General features: G+C 36.1%; 1 protein-coding gene across 1 annotated transcript; it reads right to left on the reverse strand.

Moving 5' to 3' along the window:
- Positions 1-2,856: 2,856 nt before the first annotated feature.
- LOC120628788 lies at positions 2,857-23,103 on the reverse strand. Its single transcript, XM_039897408.1, has 11 exons — positions 22,983-23,103; positions 20,889-21,002; positions 19,335-19,497; positions 17,281-17,419; positions 15,648-15,804; positions 14,987-15,241; positions 14,150-14,236; positions 13,306-13,369; positions 7,912-8,257; positions 5,743-6,038; positions 2,857-3,540 (listed from the first exon to the last, which is right to left on the reverse strand). The coding sequence occupies exons 2-11, from the start codon at positions 20,994-20,996 to the stop codon at positions 3,374-3,376; spliced, it is 1,782 nt and encodes a 593-aa protein (XP_039753342.1). The 5' UTR covers positions 20,997-21,002; positions 22,983-23,103; the 3' UTR covers positions 2,857-3,373.
- Positions 23,104-23,771: the final 668 nt, after the last annotated feature.

A 23,771-nucleotide genomic window follows, 5' to 3' on the forward strand; every position in this document is an offset into this window, starting at 1 on the left:
TTGTTCTTTGCAGGAATTCTAAAATTCGGCTAACACCTCCCACCAGACCAGACCATGAAAAATTCTGAAATTAAAATTCCTAATTTGCCCTTGCGCGGAATCGCACCGGGGACTTCCATTCATAAGACCACAGCGCTCACCACTGCGCCAGGGAGATCTTTATCGATATGGGGTCACCATTTCAATGAACACCAGCGTCCATCGGTACATCGGTAACTCTCTGATGTCCTGATTTCTGATTTGATTTTAAATTTTTAATTGACCAATTATTGGAACTGCTTTTTTAGAATACATATTTTGCCTGCCCTGTATTTAGAGTTTTTACTAACTTTTTTCTTTTGAAATACTTCAGTGCTCTAAGGCCTTCAAACAGTGAGGGTTGCCAGTTTATACTCACCGCTATGAAACGTGGTCGCTAACTATGGGCCTCGTAAGAAAGCTCAGCAGAGTCAAACAGCGGGCGATAGAGAGAGCTATGCTCAGATACCTTAGAAGTGGAGTTACCGAAGTGGTAACGGTCGGTACTGTGTGAGGGGGGGGGGGGGGGTCAAGCTGTCCGGCCTGTGGGAAGGACAGAAGTAGCCATAAAGCTTTTCCACCACGACAGGAAAAAAAAGGCGTAGATGTTAAGCATCGTGTGTCTGCAAATGTACCGACAACCCACCCTTCGAACCGAAACTCAGCAATTTGTTGTGGGCTTCTTCTTAGATCAGGACGCGTTTGGTTCCCTCGTAGCTTTAGTTTTAAGTTTACGAATATGGTTATCGCCATCATCTCACTACCGTGCAATTCTCATGTACGCATCAAAAGTGCCACCTATGGGCCTACTTGAATAAAGATATTTTTGACTTGACTTTGACTTGACAATGCACTGCTGCAGATGTCACAAAAAATCTTCTACTAAAAGAGTATTGTAAAACAATTTATTTTTATTTTTATAATACCTCATCGCCATAATAACCCCTTTCTAGTCATTCATATATGTGCAGTTTATAAACCGCCTCACGGTATGTTAATAAGTAGTTGCTTAAATAATTATCGCCTATAGGCCTAAATACATTAACTTGGAGATATTCACTCTATCATCAGTACTTATTATGCTCACACTCACAGACGCCTATAACCGGCAATATTTTTCATAACCAGTGTCGTGGTTCCTGTCGGTAGTGTGTATACGTTTCTACCTAATGGTTGACTGGTCGGACGTAGTTATGCATGCAAATAAGCGCGTCGGAAAGCAGTTTTTCTCTCCGGTTGCAACTACTCGCATCGCTTACCGATCACAATCGATTTGAGACACGATATGTTCGCAATACAGTGAACTAATTATTGCCTCTGATTTTTAAATATCACTAATACAGTGCCGTGTGGTTTGGGCAGATCGGAATGCAATAGTCGGCGGCCCTCCCCTACGCGATGATCCCCTAGATAACGTACGAGGCGACTATGGGAATACAACTGAGAACGGGAAGCAGCGTTCTCTGCTACTACCATCTACTTCGATCGAGGCAGTGTGGTAGTGGAGATTCTGGCTCGTTAAAAGAAATAAAAAAACTCTTCAGCTTTTGTTAGTATTAAAAAAAATCCAATAGCAGCTATTTCATTCGCAAAATTGTGAAGTGTTTGTCACAGATTTCCAAGCGTCTTATTGCGCCCGATGTATAAGAATATATTAGTACGATGCCGCGTAGAAACAGATTGGGAATATTGCCCTACCTAAAACAGGTTAGCCCGCCACCATCTTCAACTGCATCAACACTTACCAACCAGGTAGGTGCCAGTGGCGTGCTTACCAGGGTATGTATAAGGCAGGAAAATGGCAAAAATCCTACTCCTATACGAGTTGTATAATATCAATTTTAGGGTAAGCAGTGCTTTTGCGCATTTATGAAGTGCACACCACTGGTAGGTGCACTTGCAGTTAAGAGCTAACTTGTAAAAGAGTTTAATTGGTGGCATGGCGGAACGTTTTTGTTGGTAAGGTAATAAGTAGCCGCGGTCGTCCAGACCGGATACGTAAATTCCAAAATTGCCTCTGCCGGAGATCGAACCCAGGACTATACACCTCATAAGACCATTGCGCTCACTATTGCGCCAAAGAGGCCGTTACAATTGTCACTTGATCAAAAAGTTGTTATAAAATAAAACATCTTTAAAGGTGTCACAGATTTTATTAGCGGTACTAGCATTAATAAGTTGGATTGAACTAAAAATTCTAATTCTAACATACGTTTAACAACTATTTAGTAAGAGTCTATGGCCGTGTTTGTTGTGACCAAGGCGTGGTTAATTTTACAAGGATAAACGAGTAGTATGAAGTAGTGCTTAGAAGTAAACAATCGTTTTCAATCAAGACAGTCACAGTAGCTACTTAAAAGCTATTTAATTTTAATTATATAGGTCTTCATCATCAACTCGTGAAAAACATGCAACTAATAGACAAATTAGGGTCTAAGATATGTGTGTAACAAAAAATAGGTGTATACGAAACTAACTGTAAAATCAGATATTGGATTTGCTTCCAATTATTACGATTAAAATGCAATCCTGATTATGAAATAGCTATTGTGACAGTCTAGACTAGTACCGAATCGACATATATAACAAAACAATCGATATCATTAGCGTAAGAATCTAAAGTAGACAAAACAAAGCAATCTATCTAATGGAGTTAGCTGGTACAACAATTTTATTATATACAATTTGGAATATCATTGCAATATCAGACTAGGTATGCACTATTTTAATTTAAGCCGACTTCAAAAAGAAAGGAAGGAATTTATTTGTGTTAAAAACTTTTTTTTTATTTACAGTACGGATCATTTTATTACTTTTTTTTAACATTTAGTTTTCAGCAGAGTTATAATTATATAGTTTTTAATGTAAAAAATAGGCGCACTTTAACTTTTATTGAATTAATCCACTAAGCACTTATATTCTGAAGTCAGCTTATCTTACAAAACGAAAATTATAAATAATTTAACAAGGCGGTTAAACAATGTAACCTACTTTCTTCGTAAAAGCTTCCAACAACAACAAACTAATGCAACCTTACCTAAACAATCCCAGTCTTATGCGAAACCTTGTGCATCTCCTATAAGGCCCTTCGATAAAAGTCTTTTTCACTTAAGCATGGCAATCTGATTGGACTACACAACCTAATGGCATAGCGCTGCGCAGTCCAATCTACGATTTTAGCAATCCTCTGTACATCAGACAATCCCAACTGCACAGGCTAAACCTTTTAGGGTTTTAGCTACAGTTCTCAGTCTATACACTGCGATAAAATGTATGTTTCAACTGTGCAATTAAACGGTAGTATAGAAATGTAACTGAACGGGTCCACAGTGGACACTGTTTGCGGACACATGAGTTATATTTTGATGTTCTGCGTGTGTGGTCGGTCGTCTTCATCGCTATGCTCTTCTTGTAATAGTAAGCTGTCGGGAGGTCCACGGGAAGGCGCGCGCGCATTGCCACTTTTTCGCGATCCGCCCCGTGAGAACATCCGGGACAGCTGGGCGAATTTCTTGCGAGATACTGTAATAAAAACACAGTTCAACTTCTGTTATATAAGTGGTTTCTGTGGTCTGATATATAACTGCCATACCCCGAACAGGCTATCCCGTTACCATCTTAGACTACATCATCACTTGCCGTAGGTGAGATTGCAGTCAAAGGTTAACCTGTTGCGGAATTCAACCAAAAATTAATTTAAAATAGTATAAATGTAATTTAAATTAGTATAAATGATTTTCCCTCGGGATTTTACTTGGAGCATTCTAATATTCTAACAAATTGCCACGACTCACTTCATTAAAAGCAGACAAGGACAAGGATACCACATACGGGATTTTTTAACTTACAGTATTTTTTTTTGAATAAAATAAAGCAAAATCTAGCCCGGCGAAGCGGACTGGGTACGCTAGTATATTATAAATACCAAAGAAAATTCGGCTATTATAAATTTTCATGCCAGAGATTGAACCTTGGACCTCATAAAACACAGCGCTAACCACTGCTCCAGGGAGGTCGTGCATAATTTTGATAATAAACTATAAGTATACAACTCTATTTCTTAAAGTTTAAAATATGGTATTCCTAAAAGCTTGAATATATTCCTTATTAATCCTTACTAATATTAAGAATGTGAAAGTGCATTCGTTTGTTTGTCCTTCATTCACGCCCTGGCTAAGCAATCAATCGACTTCATTTTTGGTATAGTAACTTGAAACGACGGAGTAACACAGGCTACTAAATATAACAAAATTTAAAAAGAAAGTAGACTGTAACAATATTAATATTAGAAGTAAACATAAACTTGTGGTGCAGTTTACTAGGCTGCATATAATTAGTGATTCATTGAAGGGTAATTGTATATCATTTTATAACAAATTACAAGATGAAATCCGTGAGATGTCTCACAAATCACAATAAGTTCAAAGTTTATATGAATCGTAAGCTTATAGAAAAATCCTATTATAATATTAAGGATTACTTAATGTATGATAAAAAAGCTTCGATATGAAATGCTCTAACTTCACTGTGAGATGTGGATAACAAAAAAAAACCTGGCTGAGTTTGATGTGGGCTCTTCTTAGACCAGGGCGCGTTTGGAACCCTCTTAGCTTTAGTTTTAAGTTAACGAATGCAGTTATTACCATCACTAGCATTAGTGTAACATGTTGAATGTATGAACGCTTCATAAGTAGTAAGGTTCATATGTAGTAAAGATAAGTAAGGTTAATAAGGAGTAATGAATAAAACATTTTTAAATTTGATACTTTTTATACCTGGAAATCAAACAATTTCCACGGGATTGTAAAGAACTGTTATAAACAGTAGCAACAGCTATTAACTTATAATTTCGCTTTGGACGCGTAGGTTCCATAATATTATGTGCATTTAAAGTTGCCATATTATTATAGGGCTCTGACAGGCTGACAAAGTGTAATTTCACTCAAGCAATACGCGGGAGCTCGCTTTGCCCGGTCAAGAATCTGCTAATGAGCCAGATTAATTAAAATGATAAACAATTATTTTAATTAATCCGCTGCGATACATAATTGCTGCGTATTGCCAAGTAGGATTAAGATTTATATTTCCATTTTACATATTCATTAACATTAACTCGTTCTCATCAGTAGTTAATACAATATATTCCCTCAATAAAGACTGACTATACTGGTACACCGAGACTAAATAAATTGAAGTTTACGTAGCTAAGTATTCAAAAATGAAGTTCGAACTATAAATATGTGAAAGTGAACTCTTCACAGCCAAAGAAAGATACGTTAGCACTTCATGTTTGCACAAAAGCACTGCCTATCCTAAAACTTTTGTATAACTCGTATAGAAGGATTTTCCACTTTAGCCATCATTTTGATTTATGCCTGCCCTAGTGAGAAAACCTGTGCACGCTACTGTACGTTACTAAAATAAAAATTACCTTAGCAGAAAAAATAACAAAGTTATATCTGAACTGCTCATTTTTACGTAAATTTGCAGAAAGGTTTTCTTCGTTATTTATGAAACTTTAGGGATTATATAAAAATAATTAATTATATAAAACTAAGCACTACCAAAATGATATGATGGTGATGCTTAATTTTATTGCATATAGTAAATAATGCAAAAATGCATATAGTATTTTGGGTCGCGTTTTAGTTTGAATGGTTCTAAAATCCAATCAAGCCATGTCACGCTCTTAAAGTAATCTGTCTAAAAGGCTGCATAACTTACTTTTACCCATATTTTTTAGCCTCTCCTTAAATGCCGCTTCATCGTCATGACCTTTGGTTTTATTTCCTTGCTCGCTATCCAATGCGGCAATGAATTCTTGATTCCACCGCAGCTCTGCCATGAACTCCTCGTTCTGCAGGAAAGTTGCAATACGGTCGTCATCCATATCAAGACTCAAGTCAATTCTTGCATCTGTGCCGGGCGGTATACGAAGGAACATGGGAGGTAGGGGCCCCAACATTCTTGGAACCCATTTTCTTCTAACGGACAGCGGGACTGAGTCATCGTCGGCGTTTCTGCAAATAAAACCTATCTCAAGATATACCTACATGCCGATTTTTGAGCCGAATGTTTTGCCATATGCTTTAATAGCGCAATTATATAGTTATGATTTTAGGTAGACCTTCATATTGACGATCTACTTTAAATAACAAAGATCCAAAAGAAACCACATATTATCATAACAGCAAGAGTCGTTATACATGTCATTTGAAGACAGAGCAATAATTAGGTAGGTAGCGCAGGGCGAGGACCCTTACTGGCCATGTTAGTAAGGGATACTACAAAGCCTCAATAGATGCACTGTAGTGACGCAGTCTAGACTGTATGGCCAGGAGCAAAAAGTCGTTAAGCTACTGTATCTTTTCTAGATACTGTGATATATATAATTTAAGGTGGTTTTAAAGATTGATAATATAGTCTTTGGTAAAAGGTATATTTTATTATATGATGCATGAGTATCAGAGCAGTAACCTGGATGTTATAGTTTTTACATAAGCTCGTCTCACACGCTGCTTGTGTAGAAAGTAATAACGGAAGCTGTAAATAATATCTTGGACTGACACGGGACAGCGAGCGATATTTTGATTGCTCTGACAACCTTCTGTCTCGATATCTCGAAGTCTTTATGGGTCAGAGGACAGCCCATGTTATTAAAATTGATCTACTATCTTGAGTGTGTATCAAAGTTGATATGCACTAAGCAAAGTTCAGAATACATATTTTCTGTGAGTTGGCTCATTGCCAATTTCCGGTCTTTATAGTGCCACTTTAAATGTTTGAGGTGGATATTGGCTCATAGATTTTTCACTTCAACTAATATTAAGAGTCGAGTAATAATTTTCTTTGTTACAATATTGCTTCCTGTGAAAATTGAGGATTTGTTGTAAAAGTTTGGCCTTCTTAAGTTTTTGTCGGCAAAACTCGAAAGTAGGTATTCGATGGAATGGTTGGATTACACAATATTGAACTTCATTAAAAGATTGTTTTTTAAATAAGTATCTACTTTTTAAATGGATCGGAATTTATTATCTGACTGACCCATAGCGAACCGACGGAACCCTGGTTTAGACAGAGGCCCGTAAAAACAAACATGATTATATTTTAGGTTTTGCTGTGAGTTCTACGATTCTACTTAGTTCCTTGATTCTACATCACTGATTACGGATTATAAAACATGATCAAGGAGACACCGAGTGTGGTAGAGCTGAAGAAATAACAAGGAATATCTTTAGTAGTTTATTGGGGAACTGTAAGGCAAATCGGCTATACAATATGTATCTAATGCAGTTACATATTTAGTATTATTTTAATATTATTTTAGTATAGTAAGAATTCTGTTATTATTGCCCATATATGTGTTACAACGCCTACCGGTATTCTGCAGTATGGAATGCGAATTGCCGTCCCCACCGGCACGGCATTCGGTGGACTCTATTTAATTCAATAAGAATGTTTTATTATTGTATTAGCAATTGTATTTTTGTGTGTTATAAAACTCATATTGTTATCAATAGGTCTTTAAAAATATCGTTTCATTTTATTATGGTTGTAATACAGCAGTTATTAAATAGGTTTTATGTTAATAGTTCGCTGATAAGTCAACCTTCGCTAATTAGCTGATATTCTCGGTCATTATGGAAACTTGATAAACAAGTGGTAGGATATATTAATTGCTTCATTGACTACATCAGTAAATGTATATATGGAGAAAAAAAACTAATATTTTTTTATATGAGAGGATGTCTAAATAGCTTTGTTAATACATTTAATGAATGTTGTAATTAGGTGATACCGTGTGTTTTGAACCCTAGGAATACAATGAAAATATTGTGATGAGAATCGAAACAAAAAGTTCATATGAAGCTACGTTGGTCAACTAGAACTTACACGAGCGCAGTGGTATCATTGTCTTCACCGTTTTGACCGCAACGAGATGTAATACGTCGTTCCCTGCGACGCGAAGGTGTACTGCTCTCTACGCGCTCCATCTCCAGCCGAAGCCTCTCATTTTGATTGTCGGTGCTCATCGTTAGCAGTTGGTCGATGGTTGCGTCCACGGCTCCCTGGTTAGCACGAAGCACCGCCTCAATAACATCATCGTCCATATCTGGGAACATTGTTTTGAAGTCGGTCATAGCCTGTGTAAACTCGAGCTGCATTGTGGACGCCATGGTTGGCTCCCGAGTTTCACTAAGCACAAGAGTCGTCACGAGTATGCGCCCCTTATCGGCAACTCAGCTGATGTGTGACGTACGATCACCGCAGTATTTGAGGGCAGCGGTGCCGTATAGGCATCGGCCATTCTCGCAACGCAACGGTCACTACGGTAATTGCTTTGTCGTCGCACTATTTTTAATTAGCGAGTAGCAATTCCTGTAAAGCGGCGCCCTACACCGAGCGAAACCATGATGTGCAATTTTCACTTTCGGCGTTTCAGGTGCGCATTGCGCTTGCGTGAGTGCAGATAACCGCGGGGAGGTGAAGTCGTCGATATAAATAGAGAACGCGTGATATGGCGGCGGCGCGCATTGCTATTCCCTCATCCGCCGGCCGGTCCGCGCATGCCCGATGCATTGTTTGTAAATTGCGTCCATCACTTTGACCTTTCAATGTTGCAAGGCGATAATAAACACTACAACATATCGGCAATGACGACACGACTAGAATGCACTACATTCCAGTCTGAATTATACGCATGTACCTAGATATAAGGTACCTACGGCCGTCTTCTTACTAAAACTAACCATGTAAATACGCATAGCTTCGGACCTACCTACCTGTGTACTGATTTGTAAGTTTGACAGCTTTGATTAGGTACCTACACCAATTCGTCATTTTGATAATACACGTTTATTAATAATTTCGGGTACGGATTCTCGAAAAGTTGGCTCCTTACCCGGGAATCAATTTGCGGGAATGGAGCGCTTTCCTAGTTGGCATTGTATAAGTATCATATACGATTATAGTCATATGGAGTCTAGACCAAGGCATTTCAAATGACACCCATGGGTTAAATAGTCCCAAAAATACCATCGACATACTTATTGTTAATTTTACAACAAGAAAAGAGATTTAATCGGAGCGGCTACTTAAGTAAGTAATGCACTTTTGAAGGATTTGACTAGTCTTATCAATCTGATGCTGTCCGGTCAGGTGCCACAACAAATTCTGCCAGTATCATATGGCGCTAATTTGGTGGCCCTGACCAAAAAGGATGGTGGTATTCGTCCAATTGCTATCGGCAGCAACTTACGTCGCTTAACATCTAAGATATGTTACCTTGCAGTTAAAGAAAAAGTGTCGGCCAAACTTCAACCCAATCAACTAGTTTTCGGAATCAAGGGAGAGTGCAAGGCTGCGGTACACGCTGCCAGTATTTTTTTAAATTCCTCTGTTTACGGCGTTTTTGTCAAAATTTACGTTCGTAACGCATTTAATTCGGTTAATAGGATTTGCTTCATGAAATTCAAAAGAGGTGCCTGAAATTTAGGATTTCTTGAGCTAATGTCCTCTCGCCCTCTAAATTAATGTTTGGCGAAAACGTTTTGGATTCAGCAGTCGGTTGACAGCAGTGTTTTCCACTCGGTCCCACTCTATTTAGCCTTGTAATAAATCCGATAAGTTCGACCCTAAATTCCAAATTTTACTTTTGGTACTTGGACGAAGGCTCATTAGGAGAGGAATAGTCAATCAGTCAAAATCAATCAGTGGATACCATGCCCATAAGTGAACATTTAAACGGCTTATATTATTCGTAAATATTAAATGTTAGTAGGTAGGTTATTTTTATTATTTGTTTTGTAATTGGAATTATATCAAGATGTTTACGCCACCTATTCACTGAGCAGCATTTGTTTATAAACTCTGTTTCAGAAATAAAATCTACGTGTTTCTGAATCAAATCAGGAACAAATAATGTTGTTCTGTAAACAGTACGTGTTTATCGATATGTTTCGGTGCTCCCCACTTGCGGCGGAGAACACAGAAACAAATCAGTTGCGCAACAGGTGCATGCGATTGCGGACGCGTCCTACATTTGTTTATAAACATGGCTGTAGTGTGGGACGATGAAATTGTCTTTAAATTGATAGAACTGTTTGATAAAAAATAAAAATTGGTTGTCTGTAAAGTCGGCTTACTGACGATAGTTGAACGTGACAACGTCGTAATAAAATACTGATGGAATGGTTGCATTTTTCAAAAGAAAATTTTAATTTTATTTGTTTGATAGATATTATCGTTGCTATAAACAATTGACACCACATTCACTTTTCACTGCACTTCATCCTTGCCGAAAACATGTAAATGTATTATTGTATAGAAGCTGTCCACGCGTACGCATCGCTCACTCAAGTAGGAGAGAGACAGATGTCGAACGCGGAGGCCGACTGTGCCTCTTTGTCGCTCGTTCCGCGCTTTCGCTTGCACTTCAAGCCTTGAATGGAACGCCTCATAGCGAGGTAACGCCGCATACGTCATGTTTTTTCGTGCGTGCAGCCGGCTACATCGAATTATAAGATGTTGTCACGTCAAAAAACGAATATTAAGGGATTGCTCGACAAAGGACTACAAAAATAAAATAAAAAAGAATGACGCCTGGGAAGAAATTTCGAATGCTTTGGCAATTCCAATAACAGATGTTGAGAATGAAATGCATATATTGTTGTCGCAATTCGCATAAATCACTTAATACATCTTGTCTTCTTAGCAAGTAATTCCTTACCCACCATCTTTTTCTTATCTTTTTACTACAAATGGACTTATGCAAACAAATTAAGGCACCACATAACAACACTACTTCCTCGGGCGACATGACCTAAGCAACTGACTGTGTGGACAGCAGAGTTTTCGAAACATTGTTCCTGGAAACATTTACGTGATGTTACAGAAACTGTGTATCCGAAACATCTTTGCTCAGTGAATACGTGGCTTTACTGTTTAATAAAGAATTGTCACTTGAAAAAAAAAACATGCACGCAGGTATTTTATCAAGGGTACTAGTTTACTAGGCAAATTGTCTTGTAGGTGTGTATGGTGGTAAATATATTCGATAACGGATCAAATCGATTACGGATACCGATTATTTTACTGGTAGGTTTTCTGTCTGGTATGTTTTGTAAATGATGATTTGTTCAGTCAGGATCAGAGTACCTACGTGACATAGTTGGCAGCTAAAAAGACCGGTAAAGTTGGCTGCTCACTAAAAGTGGTCTTAGTTTAAATATGGAACTGAAAAATTAGCTTTAAAGGTAGTTAAATGAAACATTGATCGACGTCTATAGGTATTTTATTTGATTTATGAATAAAATACAAGGTTCGTCAATAATTTAGTGCTTAAACATTTACACACCGATTTGATTTGAGTTATTTTATAAATATAATTAGCTTAATATCTAAACTATTACATCAACATGATTTAGGTTAGTTTATGATAGTCCGGTTCAATAAAATATATATTTTTATTTTGTTAACGTAAGTACAAAAAATAAAGGGTTAGTAATTAAAAAGTACAGTGAAAAATAACCAGAATATACTTAACACATTTAGGCCGTCCAACAATCACTTAGGTACTCTTTTTGGTAAATTTAACAACTTTGACAGTTGTCTTTGTCAGTTACACAGGTCTAACCAGTACCTACAAACCAAACCTAGTTCATTAAAAGTTTAATAAATATAAAATAACTATACTAAGGTATTTTGGTAATATTCAATTTATCTGAACTTATAGTATTTAAAAATATAAATAAAAATATAAATATAGATATTGTAGCAGTTTTGCTTAAGTATGTTTACTAAATAATATGTCCTTGTGTACCTTCGTAATATTATTTGCAATGGTGTTTTTTTCTTTATTGCCTGGTATAAATAAATATTATAGAAATAGTTTATATATTCATAATTAATATTGGAATCATACTGAATAGTTTTTAACAAACGCAAAATTGGACTGCAAATATAATTTTAGAAATGACGATAAAATCTACTGAACCGACATTTAAGCTAAAAATCGTCAAAAAATATGAATGTTCACTATTTAATATAATGTATAGTAATTCACTATTAAATTATTTTAAAATGATACTTTTTTAATATACATTTTGAAGGCGAAGAAATAAAATCATTTTTGCAATCCAAAGTATGCACAATGACAAAAATCGTTTGGAAAATATATTAATATATCATGATATAAAACAATTGTGTCATACATTTGTGTTTGGAATGTATCAGTTTATAATTAAAACGTTTTAAAGATAATAGTAGGAAAGAACAGTTGGTGCTACTTCCATTATACAAAATCGTGTATAACCAAACTAGCACCAATTTTTTAATAATAGCAAAATTAAATCCAAAAATGAATTGTTTAATCACAAAGAAATGGCACACAATTGTAATGACAGATGAGGACAGAGATCAAACGCAAATGATTCTAATTTTAACACGCATACAACTATATAAAATATAAAAGATACGAACAAAACATAGAAATCGTATGTGCCTATTTGAGATGACGTGTTCTAAATCGCATCTTAGATATTCCATATCACTTTGAATTTGTTTGCTGCTGAATAAGAGCTGGTTGTTTAAAGACATATAAAAACAAACTTAAATGTTATTCCATTTAAGCTACTTTTCATATATTTTATTATAATGAAATATGTTTAGTTAAAATCACTCTATTGGATTTATAGTTATACCTCAAATTCGCTAAGACGACTAAGATAACAAGTAGCATCATTTTTATTTGTTTTCTGGTTTTTCACACAACTCTAAAAATGGTTTTGATGGATAACAGTCGAACTGTGGTTTCCGCAATTTTACCCTGGTTTCCAATCGACAAGCTGTCGCATCGCAAAATATGCTTCACCTTATAACTCGATGTGGGAGACGAAATTGTTGCGGAAACTAAAGTTCGCCCTAGTTTTATTATAATGGTCATGAAAACATACAATACATGATTATAATCTATGACTGGATCATACTGTTTCTACATATACAGTTTTGATCTCCAAAAATGACACATTTATTAATATAGAAGAAAAACATATACTTAATGAATATCAAGGTTACGTCAACACCAAATGTGCCATCTAATGTGGCACTATAACATTAATAAATTGAAGCTAACCTTTAAGGAAATGTCTCTAGTTCGACTTATACATAGAAGTCGTATCTACTGCGTTTTACTACCGTTTTCATATTATAAATTGAAAATGCCTGGTATTCGCCAAAGAGCAGACAGGCAAAGAAGAGATCAATAAACTTGTGTACGAAACTGCTCACATCCACTCTCTGTCTGGTTGGAAATACTTTCCGGCTTAACCGCTCTTCTTTTCTCTTCTATTCTCTGACAAAGATCCTCTTTAGTGTATAACTAACTGGTCTTGGTGTCGACATAATTCAGGCCATTTTCGGACTGACTAACATTTTATCAATAATGTATAGCCCAAAACGTTTAATAGATACCTCCAATATATATTGATGGAAAATTTATTTATGAATGGACATATTGATACTAAAAATATCCTTTACTGGATCGGTATATTAATTAAACGTCTTATACCTGCAATATCTTGTATCAACATCGACAAATAAACATAGATATTTGCGCAAACGGGACAAAGGGACAAATTTAATCAAAATGAGGATTTAACCGCAACAGTTGAAATAAAAAGTGCGCAAGAAATAATTGCATTATTAATAAATACTGTTCGGTTTGAAACAATTTTAGGTTTCAAGCGAATAAGGTCAGTCAGGATACGGCCTTAGTTTTGTATATGCTGCGCACACCGGGCCAACATGCTCCCACAAAGGGATTCCAGAGAAGCTATTGTTTTTTCAGGTACGAAGTGGATTATACATTTGAAATATATTAAAGTAACAGAAATTGATAAGTTTCCTTCCGAAAAATGCTTTGATTATAAATGCGTAAATATAAATAATCTTCATTCGGAAAGTAATTTCTCAATTATTGTATTGGCAAAAAATAACCATCAAATTTCGTGTATGTACCTAATGGATATTAAAATCAGCGTTCGTTAATCTTATTCGCGCCAAGTAATTTGCGTAGCAGGTGTCCGTTGGTCCAGTGCGCGTGCGCAGCGAATGCAAGCCGAGTAATTCAAACGCGGACTTGCTCCCCTAGCGGAGGCAGCATCACTACGGTGTTGGACACTGGCGGTTGGTTCTGCTCCTTCGGGGCTTGTGTTGGATTCTGTATATGAAATAAATATTATTATATTTGCGTTATGACGCGAGGGCTGTGGTCTTATAAGAGGGACGTCCGGGTTCTACCTGGGTCATTTATAGTTTCTGAATTTTCTGGTTAGCTTGCTACTACCATATTAGACTTCCGCGTCATCACTTGCCGCCAGGTTAGATTGCAGGCAAGGCCTAGCTTCAGCTTGTATTGGCAACTCGGCAACTCGGAGACAGTTAAGCGACTAGCCAGTGACATCGTTAAAATAATAAAAACTAATAAAATAAAATACAAAGGGATTTTATTATTATTTTAACCAATAAAATACGTAAACTTTTAGAAAAAACCATAATAATAGCTCTTTTTTGTAGTAGAATTATGCCGCTGGAAACAAGCGGTCCAGGACCGTAAATTTTGGTACCCCCTCCCAAAGACCTATGTCCAGCAGCAGCAGCAGCGAAAGTTAGTGTATGTATATTGTATATAAACTAACAAGCTGTTTGTCATAATTTTATTCATTTTTCATAAGTTCCGTGCATTTTTCCGTAATAAAAGTAGCCTATGAGATCCGGAATAAAAAGTAGGCTATAACGTATCTCCATTTCAAATTTCAAACACATTGTTACAGATTTTTTTCGTAACAGAGTAAGTAGCAAACATTCATCCATCCGTCCATTCTTAAAAACTCTCGCATTTATAATTATTAGTACGAAGTAGAATAAGGCAGTTAAGAAGAAATATCAACTTGGAGAAAAAAAAACTTACAGCAGCATCGGCAGGGTCAGACGTCATGAGAGTAGCGGCGCGGTAAGACGGTGGGGGGGTTTGCTTGACAGCCTCCTCGTAGTCCGGCAACAGGCTGGAGTAGGCGGGCATGGCGGATGCACCGGAGGTGGGGGGCGGGCAGGGCAGCACACGAGATCGGGACGAAGCGATCACGTAAGGAGTGATGGCGTGCATCGCGTGAGTGCGCATCGTCAGGAATTTGTAGCACCTCCACACGACGCTGATGAAGTAGGCCTGTTGGAAAGTACGTTACCATTAAATCTGGGAATCGCCTTAATCGGATGCCTAGTGATTTAGGTGATTCCTAGAGAAAATAACACGTTGCACGAACTCTTATGTGATGTCTAACGACGTTTGGCGTCGTCTAAAGTTACGACACCGATTTGGCGGATCTTAAAGTTTAGGCGACTCGTTTACATATTAAAAACTTATAAATCCTTTTTTTTTTCTAAATAACCTTTACGATAAATGAAAAATATGATAACATGAACACAATACCACACCTTATGGCAAGGACCATAGACAAGAGAAAATCGAGTCGTGAAGTTAAATGTATGCCTAGGAATCTACTTTGATTAGGAGCTACTAGATGTATTTTGTATTAAGATAACGAATTATAGTTACTATACCCTCACTATACCTTGAGCAAAATGGCGGCGGCGAAGAGTCCCAAAATGACCATCACGAGTACTGAAGCAGGCAAAGCACGAAGCTGTTCGCGCCACGGCACATGCTTAGCGTCCTCTACCAACCGGTGAATGGATTGCAAGTAGCACAGGTAGCCCGTTACTGTCAATCTAAAACAACATCATTTTAATTTATCATAGTTCCGGCATGCATTCATCATCATCATTGATTCACTGCCGCGTGCGGCAACAGCGACTGGTTCTGTTTTTTTTTTTATGTTAAACTAGCTGTTGCCCGCGACTTCGTTTGCGTTTGATTTTGTGTTTTGATGTGGCGTTCAATTTAGTTGTAGTTCTAAAAAAAATTGAAGTATTCAGTGTCGCTAAGCCTTAAATGAGGGGTTTGCTGCTGTCCGCTGAGGAGTTCTGTCCTCTATCTCCACAAAGTTTGGGCAAAATTAAACACATATTATAACCTCTATAGTACAAAAAAAAAATTAAAATCGGTTATAATTTGTCGGAGTTATGGTGTGAAATCGTCAAACACTTCCATCCTCTCTCCCAAAGGAACCGAGCTTAATGTCGGGATAAAAAGTATTCTTTATTATATATATATATATATATATATATATATATATATAAGTATCTTATATTCTAACACTTCCAAGAATATTTGTACAAAGTTTCACGAGGATCGGTAAGTACTTTTTGCGTTAAAGCGTAACAAACAAACTCACATTGACATTCATAATATTTGTAGGGATTAAATGTAAGGGCTTTTCTCATGCGCCGTAATGTGACTTATATTCCCTATTTTAGCACTAAATATGCGTGCACTGTGAGGACATGTAAAAATACCGTCAACGTAGTTGTTGGTGATATTGGAGGATGGCATTGCTTTAAGATGGTCACGATAAGCATCATGTTCGTTCCTCTTGTCTTCGAAGTGGCTGGTACTCTGCTGGACTAAATGCCTCCATTGCGTACGATTTACAGACAGACTTTCCCAATGCGTGACGTTTATAACGTGAATACTGATCACTAAATATTGTATATGCACGACCATTTACGACATTTGGTGATCGTTAAAACATTTGTTATATTTTGTGCTGTGACCTTAGCTAGTTTTTTTTTTATTTCTTTATATTTCAATCTCAGTGCTTTGATTTGGCTGAAGCGCTTTGATTTGGCTGAAGCACTTCGACCGTTCAGGATCATTTGTACCTACAAGCCCAATTCCTATATACCCAGTTTGAGTTAACATTCTCTTCGCCGTGGCTCTTTTGGGAAAGCCATTCTCTTACCAGCTATAACTGTCGTATTAACATAGCGAAATGCCCATAGGCTATACCGTTTACTCTATACACAATATACTATAAATAACTTGCTAAATAACGTGCTATGTGGCTAACTTCAAGAAGAATAAAAAAAATCCTCGTTACAGGCCCTACAGGTACGTTCGTTTCTTGTCACAAGAAAGTCGGAGGTTTGTCAATTCGTCGGATCCTTTAAACTTTTAATTTTATGTGTACATATTTTCTTCGATTACTCTAAGACGCCTGGACAGACTTCGAAAATCATTGTTATATTAATTTGTATAAAAGGATATAATTCCCAGTTGATATGATCGTCATTCTATTAACTTACACCGTTATGGCAAAGTCGAATATCTGCAAGCAGAAGAAGGGCAGCAGATGGGCCGGTTTGCCGCGCGAAGCTCCGTATATCAGCATGAGTGTAACAGCCAGTGTGCACACTGTCACCAGCGCACCTACATCCACATCATCTATAAACAAAGACCTCATTTCTTACTAGGAATCATAGATGCGATTGATTCATGCCACAGATATTTAATATCTTTTATCGTCAGCTGTGGGTACATACAGCGCCATCAGTAGTGAAAGCTCTGGAATAGGCATAATGACTGCCCTAAAATGTCTTATTTTTGCAGATATGAAAGATGTTGTGTATGATTGTGTTGTGATTGACAGCCGAATGGCGCAGTGACCCTGCTTTCTGAGTCCAGACCGTGGGAGCGATTCCCACAACTGGAAAATTTTTGTGTCTGGGTGTTTATCTATAAATAATAAGTATTTATGTATATTATTCAAAAAAATATTCGCAGTCATATTGGTACCTATAACACTAGCTACGCTTACTTTGGGACTAGATGGCAATGTGTATATTATCTTAGGATATTTATTTATTTATTTATTTATATAAATTGCAAATTATATTTTAAAATAATTATATCCAGATTAGAGCTATATTCCTTGTTCCATAACTAAAGATTATTTTATTGATAACACAAAACATAGAAATAACAAAATACTTTATACACGCAAATAACAAGCGCAGAAAAAGTTCAAGCGGTACAAATAAGGTATATATAATTTGATATATTAGATCGCTAGATTTTGCAGTTTCATTTATTAAATAATTAATACCAATCTTGCTTAGAATATAAATAAAAATACGTTTTTCATAATACATGAATCTTATATGATTAGTTAAATACAATATTTCAGCGATTGTTTGTTACTGTCATCATGCCTATTATCATAATAAACCCATTACCGGTCCATTACAGTGCATTGGTTTAGAAAATTTGAATTTGACAGGAGTCAGAGTGAGAAGTCAAATTCAAATTTTCTTTATTCATGTATGCCTATCGCAGGCACTTATGGAGCGTTCATACATACATGTTTACATAATTGTAAGTGGATGGTGATAACTTCATTCGCCAACTTAAACCTAAAGCTACGAGGGATCCAAACTCGCCCTGGTCTAAGAAGAGCCCACAACAAACTTGGCCGGGTAAATTTTGCTTTTGTTATCACCATCTCACAGTAAATTTATTTTAAGCTATGAAGTTAGAGCAATTCACACCCAAGCTTTTTTATCGTTTAAGTAATCCTTATGTTAAACTTTGAACTTATTGAGACATTTCAAAGATTTAGGTTTATTCCACCACACTGGCCAATCGCGGATTGACAGACTTCACTCACCTATGAGAATTTTGTTCTCCTCACATTATGTTTGTTGTGGAGTATAAAGATTGAAGAAGTTATAAATTACACCATGCAGATCCTCATGCTTTTCGCGGAGTGTAGCAAGTTAAGCTTAATTTTCGAAATATATCATGGAATTCCGCAAAGTAACGCCTGCTTCTATTAGACGTTATGTTTAATTCACAAGCAAGCAGGTTACCTCACGGGTTTTTCCTTTACCGTGTACAAGTGATATTTGATTATATTAATTAAAAACGCACATGAAGTTTTCCCTCACAGTTAAACCAAGTCTCCGAAAAATTAAGAGGTGCGTGTGCTGTGGATCGAACTCCGTCCCACCAAAAGAGACCACTAGGCTATCACCGTGCTAGAATTATAGTCTCTGAAAATTATTATTGTTAACGGAACTTAAAACCATACCATTTGGCAATAATTATATTACGTTCTAATTTTGGAAGGAAGGAAATTAAGGTATGAGATTCTTTGCGGCCGTTTAAATATTTCCCAGGCGTGCTGTGCGTGTGAAGTCTACCAATCCACACTTGGCCAGTGTGGTTGACTACGGCCCATATATACCCTTCTCATTCTGAAAGGAGACCCGCGCAATGTACCGGCAATGGTTTGAATTTATGATGACAATAATTCCGATACAAAGCTTATAATATCGTGTTCTTTTTTGTATTTACTCACGGTAAATAAGACTATTATCTCGTGGAAGAGTTCCTTGCTGCGAAAACGGCGTCGGACGAGTTTCGATACTGCTAGTCGGAGAAGAATCACGCTCAAACTCTGCCATCAGCCTCGGGTCGCGTACAATCGCAGCCAGAAATGCTAGCGCTAATAAATGCAGCATCTACAATTCACAGAGAATCTTAACGTTTCTTAACCAACATTACTGCAGCGGTCAACATAAGAAGCATTGATGGATGAACATGTAAATAAATAAGTGTGGCACACATACCTAAGTCCATCAATGCCTACTGGTGGCAGAGGCTTATAAAGTACTTATCTAGAACTTTCTTCACTTGAACTCATTTTGTCTTTTAGTTTATTTAAACAATAAAAAGCTTTACATTTGCAAGCCTATTCGAAATTTAAATAAGGCCTTTCATACGCTATCTCCTTGGTTGCCATGTTTCAGAGTAAAAAGATGGTTCCACGTTTAATTACACGACAGATATGAATTTCCTATGTATGTTATTTGGTCGCTAAAGTACATTTTTGCCGGCCGCTGCTCGCATGTAATTGTAGCAACCAGTACAGCAATATCGATTTATATTTAAGGTTGTCAAATGTTCAAATTCTGCATATTTTAACGACTACTCTGGCGTAGTAATGGGTTGCACGTAAGCAACGTAAGCAATTTGTCGGGTACCGAACCGTTCCGTAACTCACCGAGTTAACGGAACGGTTCGATACCCCACAATTTGTAAATTTATAATTTCAGAATTAGCTCTGGTCTCGTCAGGTGGGGGGGCTTTGACCGTGGCTAGTTAACAGTCTACTAAGGGTCTAATAGGGTCTAATAGGGTCTCCAAATCCACAACGCTACATCATTGAACTCCTAATCCCTTATGCACAATCAGCGTTAGCTGTTACAGGAAGTAGTGTTCTGTTTATGGAAGGACGAACGCAGATGCTTACTGAGGTGTAGTTGGGATCCGCCGTTTAGATTGGCCAGCACGAAGTACCGACCTCAATCTCATTGAGCATCTATGGGACTTCCTAAAACGACGTGTTAAAGCTAGCTGTACACCCAGCCTCACAGAACATGGTAGAGCTTTAAATTGCTATTACGGTCGAACGGGAGCGTATTCCCCAGGAACTTAAAAAAACCGCGGTCAAAGCATGCCACAAAGAATTGCAGCAGTTTGTTACTTTTAATAAATAAAGGAGAAAGTCAATTGAAGTTATCTGATTATTTGGTCAAAATAAGCAATTTCCTAAAAATCTAAATAAAACAAATTAAGTTTGTTTTTAAATCGGAAAATAATATTTATTTTAATTTGTTGCATAAAATCTCTTTCACAACTGTTAATACTAAGAGTACTGAAATAAATCAAAAGTGCCCGTTTTTTTTGCAAAGAAGTGTACATTTATTCAAGCATGAATAAGCATCTTCTAGACAAGTCTGTAGTATGACAAGTATTGCTAAAATCAAGTGTTATTTCAGTAAAGCAAAGTTTCATGTACTTGAGTATATCAGGGATTGATAACAATTTAAAAATATTATGTATTGCTTACCAGATGCCACATGCCAAGCAAAACAGTGCCAGTGCGGACATGGACACAGAAACAGCATATCCATTCTTTGGAACTCTCAGTTCCCAACTTGGGACGTAGTGGCAACATTTTTACCTGCATATATATTGAGAAAAATTATTAGCAGGTTTTTTTGTGTAATAATACAGGCGTAGAATAAAAAATGTCAATTCTATATTCTGGATTTAAATAATATATTGATAAGGGTATTTTATATAATCATATTCATGACAATCTGAATCCTTTATTTTGAGTTGGCTCCCCTTACAGTAAATATATTAAAGAACAATAGTGAAAACATTGTTGATAGAAATTGTGAGCAAATATGACTAATACAGATTTAGACAAAATATTTTCATATTTTTTCAAATGATTCTCATTTATGGCTTGTCTAAGTCTGGAAACAAAATTTTATAATGAGAACTCAATTGATAGATTGAGTCTAAAGAATATCATCTGTGAGCAACAGCTATAGGCACTGATTTTTTTGTGCTGTGTACCAACCTAAGAAAAATGTATTAAATATTAATCTGAGGTGCTAACATAGATAATCAAAGGTCCAGTTTGCCTCAAGTTTGCCTAATGAAAATAATTTTATGCAAGCAAAACAGTAAATGTGAAATTGCACATCTCCTTTGTCTGAGATGCAGATAGTATTAATTTTAATTTTATGTTAATTTTTTTTTCATAATATAAAACCAAAGAATACTCTTTGGTAAACATCAAATTTAACCACAAACATTTTTGAAAGTTAATAAAAACACAATTTCTATTAAAAATACCAATGAGTTTATATGAGGTTTATAAAGATGCATGCCTAATGAGATGTTATATGAAAATATACTGAACTTTTGTCTTGTGAATATTATTAAAAGTTAAAGTCGAAGTCCAAAATATCTTTTTCAAGTAGGCCCATAGATGGCACTTACAATGCGTACATTATAGAGAAATGTGCACACCATAGATAGTGAGATGATGGCAATAACCATATTCGTAAACATAAAACTAAAGCTTAAAATTGGATATAGAGGATCCAAATGCATCCTAGTTTAAAAAGAAGCTTTATATATTTGTTTCGAAAATATTTAGGAACACATACTCAACACATTATCTGTCATTGGTAGATGCAAGAAAAAAAAACTCAACAAAAATTTGTGTAGAAGTTCACTATTGTTCTATACAACTAAAAACTATTCTACTCCTTACAATATATAATATATATATTCTTTGAGTGCCAGCATTCAATAATATTATTAGGTTCTCAAAATTGAGAGTGCACACAAATTGAGACTGGCAGTCATCATCTTCTCTTTGTTTTAAATGTATTTAATGAAATAAGACTTCATGAGGTGTTTGAAATTTAAGCCCTTATGTTTTTGAAATCTAAGAAGTTTTTAAAGAAAACTTGCCAAGACTTTTGGCGTAGGACCATTTTTTTATATGTAGTGGGATTTGGGGTGGTGGGCTCTCTTAGTTATGCCTATTTTCTAAAAAGAGCCCACTTGAATAACTTTTGCACAGTGTTGCAGTTTTTGCATTAAACCACGAAATGTTTGCCTCAATTCAATCCTGCAACTATAAGCTACAAAACAACAGAGAAATAACTTGTTTGTTATCCTTATTGTAAACATAGCTCATTTCCTCAAAAAAATTTACTTATATCCTTACATAATTAAATAAAGATAAGTACAAAAAAAAAGATATTGTATTCTCAAATAACTAGATAATTAAGAAATGTATGAATGAAATAATTCTATATTAAACATTTAATATTATTAAAATAGTATTTCGACTAAAGGCCAACATTTTAAATGTTCATTATGATAAAACTGTAGGTTTATATTCTGGTGTCTAATAAAAAATATCATCATATTACAAAAAATAAACGTGTTACACTAGTTTTTAATTCAAAGTAAAAATAAGTTACATTGGTTTCAGTCCAACTACGGATGAAATGAATGCGTTAAATAAATTCTAATCGAAACGTAGATTACTTAAAAATGGTTTACTGGTGAACAATATTGGATAGAATTTAAAGATGGTTTTAAGAAGATAAATGTTAATACTATAACTTACCGATTTTCTTAAATGTTTGGTTGTGAATTGTTACACTTTATCGAGAAATGTAATATATTCGCTTGGTTTAATAGCAATTATTTGTGTTGTAAAATGTCAGAGGTGGAGATTTTAGTTTCGATTTCTAACACAGACAGTAGACACAGATCACAGATGATACAGACCAGAAATTTAAAGATCTGTGGTCACAGACACGGAACAATATTTGGTATCGGCCTAAAATATGTTTAGCTAAATTATTTTATGAAATGTTGATATTTGAAATTGTTTCACAAATGGTATATATTGCTATTGTATAAATATTTTACCTAATAGGTAAATATCTAGTTACATCTTTTGTTTAAGGAAGGCGAGAATCAACGTTATTTGATGAATACTATTCTTACCATATTCTCCAAATGGGAGCATATATTGTAAGCGTAGATGCTCTTCAGCATATTAAAAGAAGCTCTTTCTCCTCGTGGCACTAATTTTCTGCCAATGTGCCCCATAATGAGCCAGGCTTCTAATTACTGAGTCTTTATGAGAGATGGCAGTCGACCCGTTACCGACGAGTGTTTCGCACAGTTCTCCTATGGATCTTATATCCAGGCAACTTTGACTTGGGAGATATAGACTGTAAACGTAGATCATTTCCTGAAACTGAAAAGAAATTCTAGTAGGCCTACTTGAAATAAATGAATTTTGAATTTATTGAATTTAAAGTTTCAATGGGCTGTTGTCGACTCCACGAGCCTCTTATTTTGCTGTTATCTACTGGTATTCCACATTCTACATCTAATGCACCGG

The sequence above is a fragment of the Pararge aegeria genome, chromosome 13, assembly GCF_905163445.1.
Source record: "Pararge aegeria chromosome 13, ilParAegt1.1, whole genome shotgun sequence".
NCBI classification, from domain to species: Eukaryota; Metazoa; Arthropoda; class Insecta; order Lepidoptera; family Nymphalidae; genus Pararge; species Pararge aegeria.

Excerpts from the sequence above, each read along its gene's own strand:
- LOC120628788 (XM_039897408.1), bottom strand. The coding sequence starts at position 20,996 with ATGTTGCCACTACGTCCCAAGTTGGGAACTGAGAGTTCCAAAGAATGG. Across the intron at positions 14,237-14,986 it reads CTGACCCTGCCGATGCTGCT|AATCCAACACAAGCCCCGAA; the intron begins GTAAGTTTTTTT and ends TTTCATATACAG. Across the intron at positions 8,258-13,305 it reads CAACCAGACAGAGAGTGGAT|TTGCCGATAAGGGGCGCATA; the intron begins GTGAGCAGTTTC and ends ACATCAGCTGAG.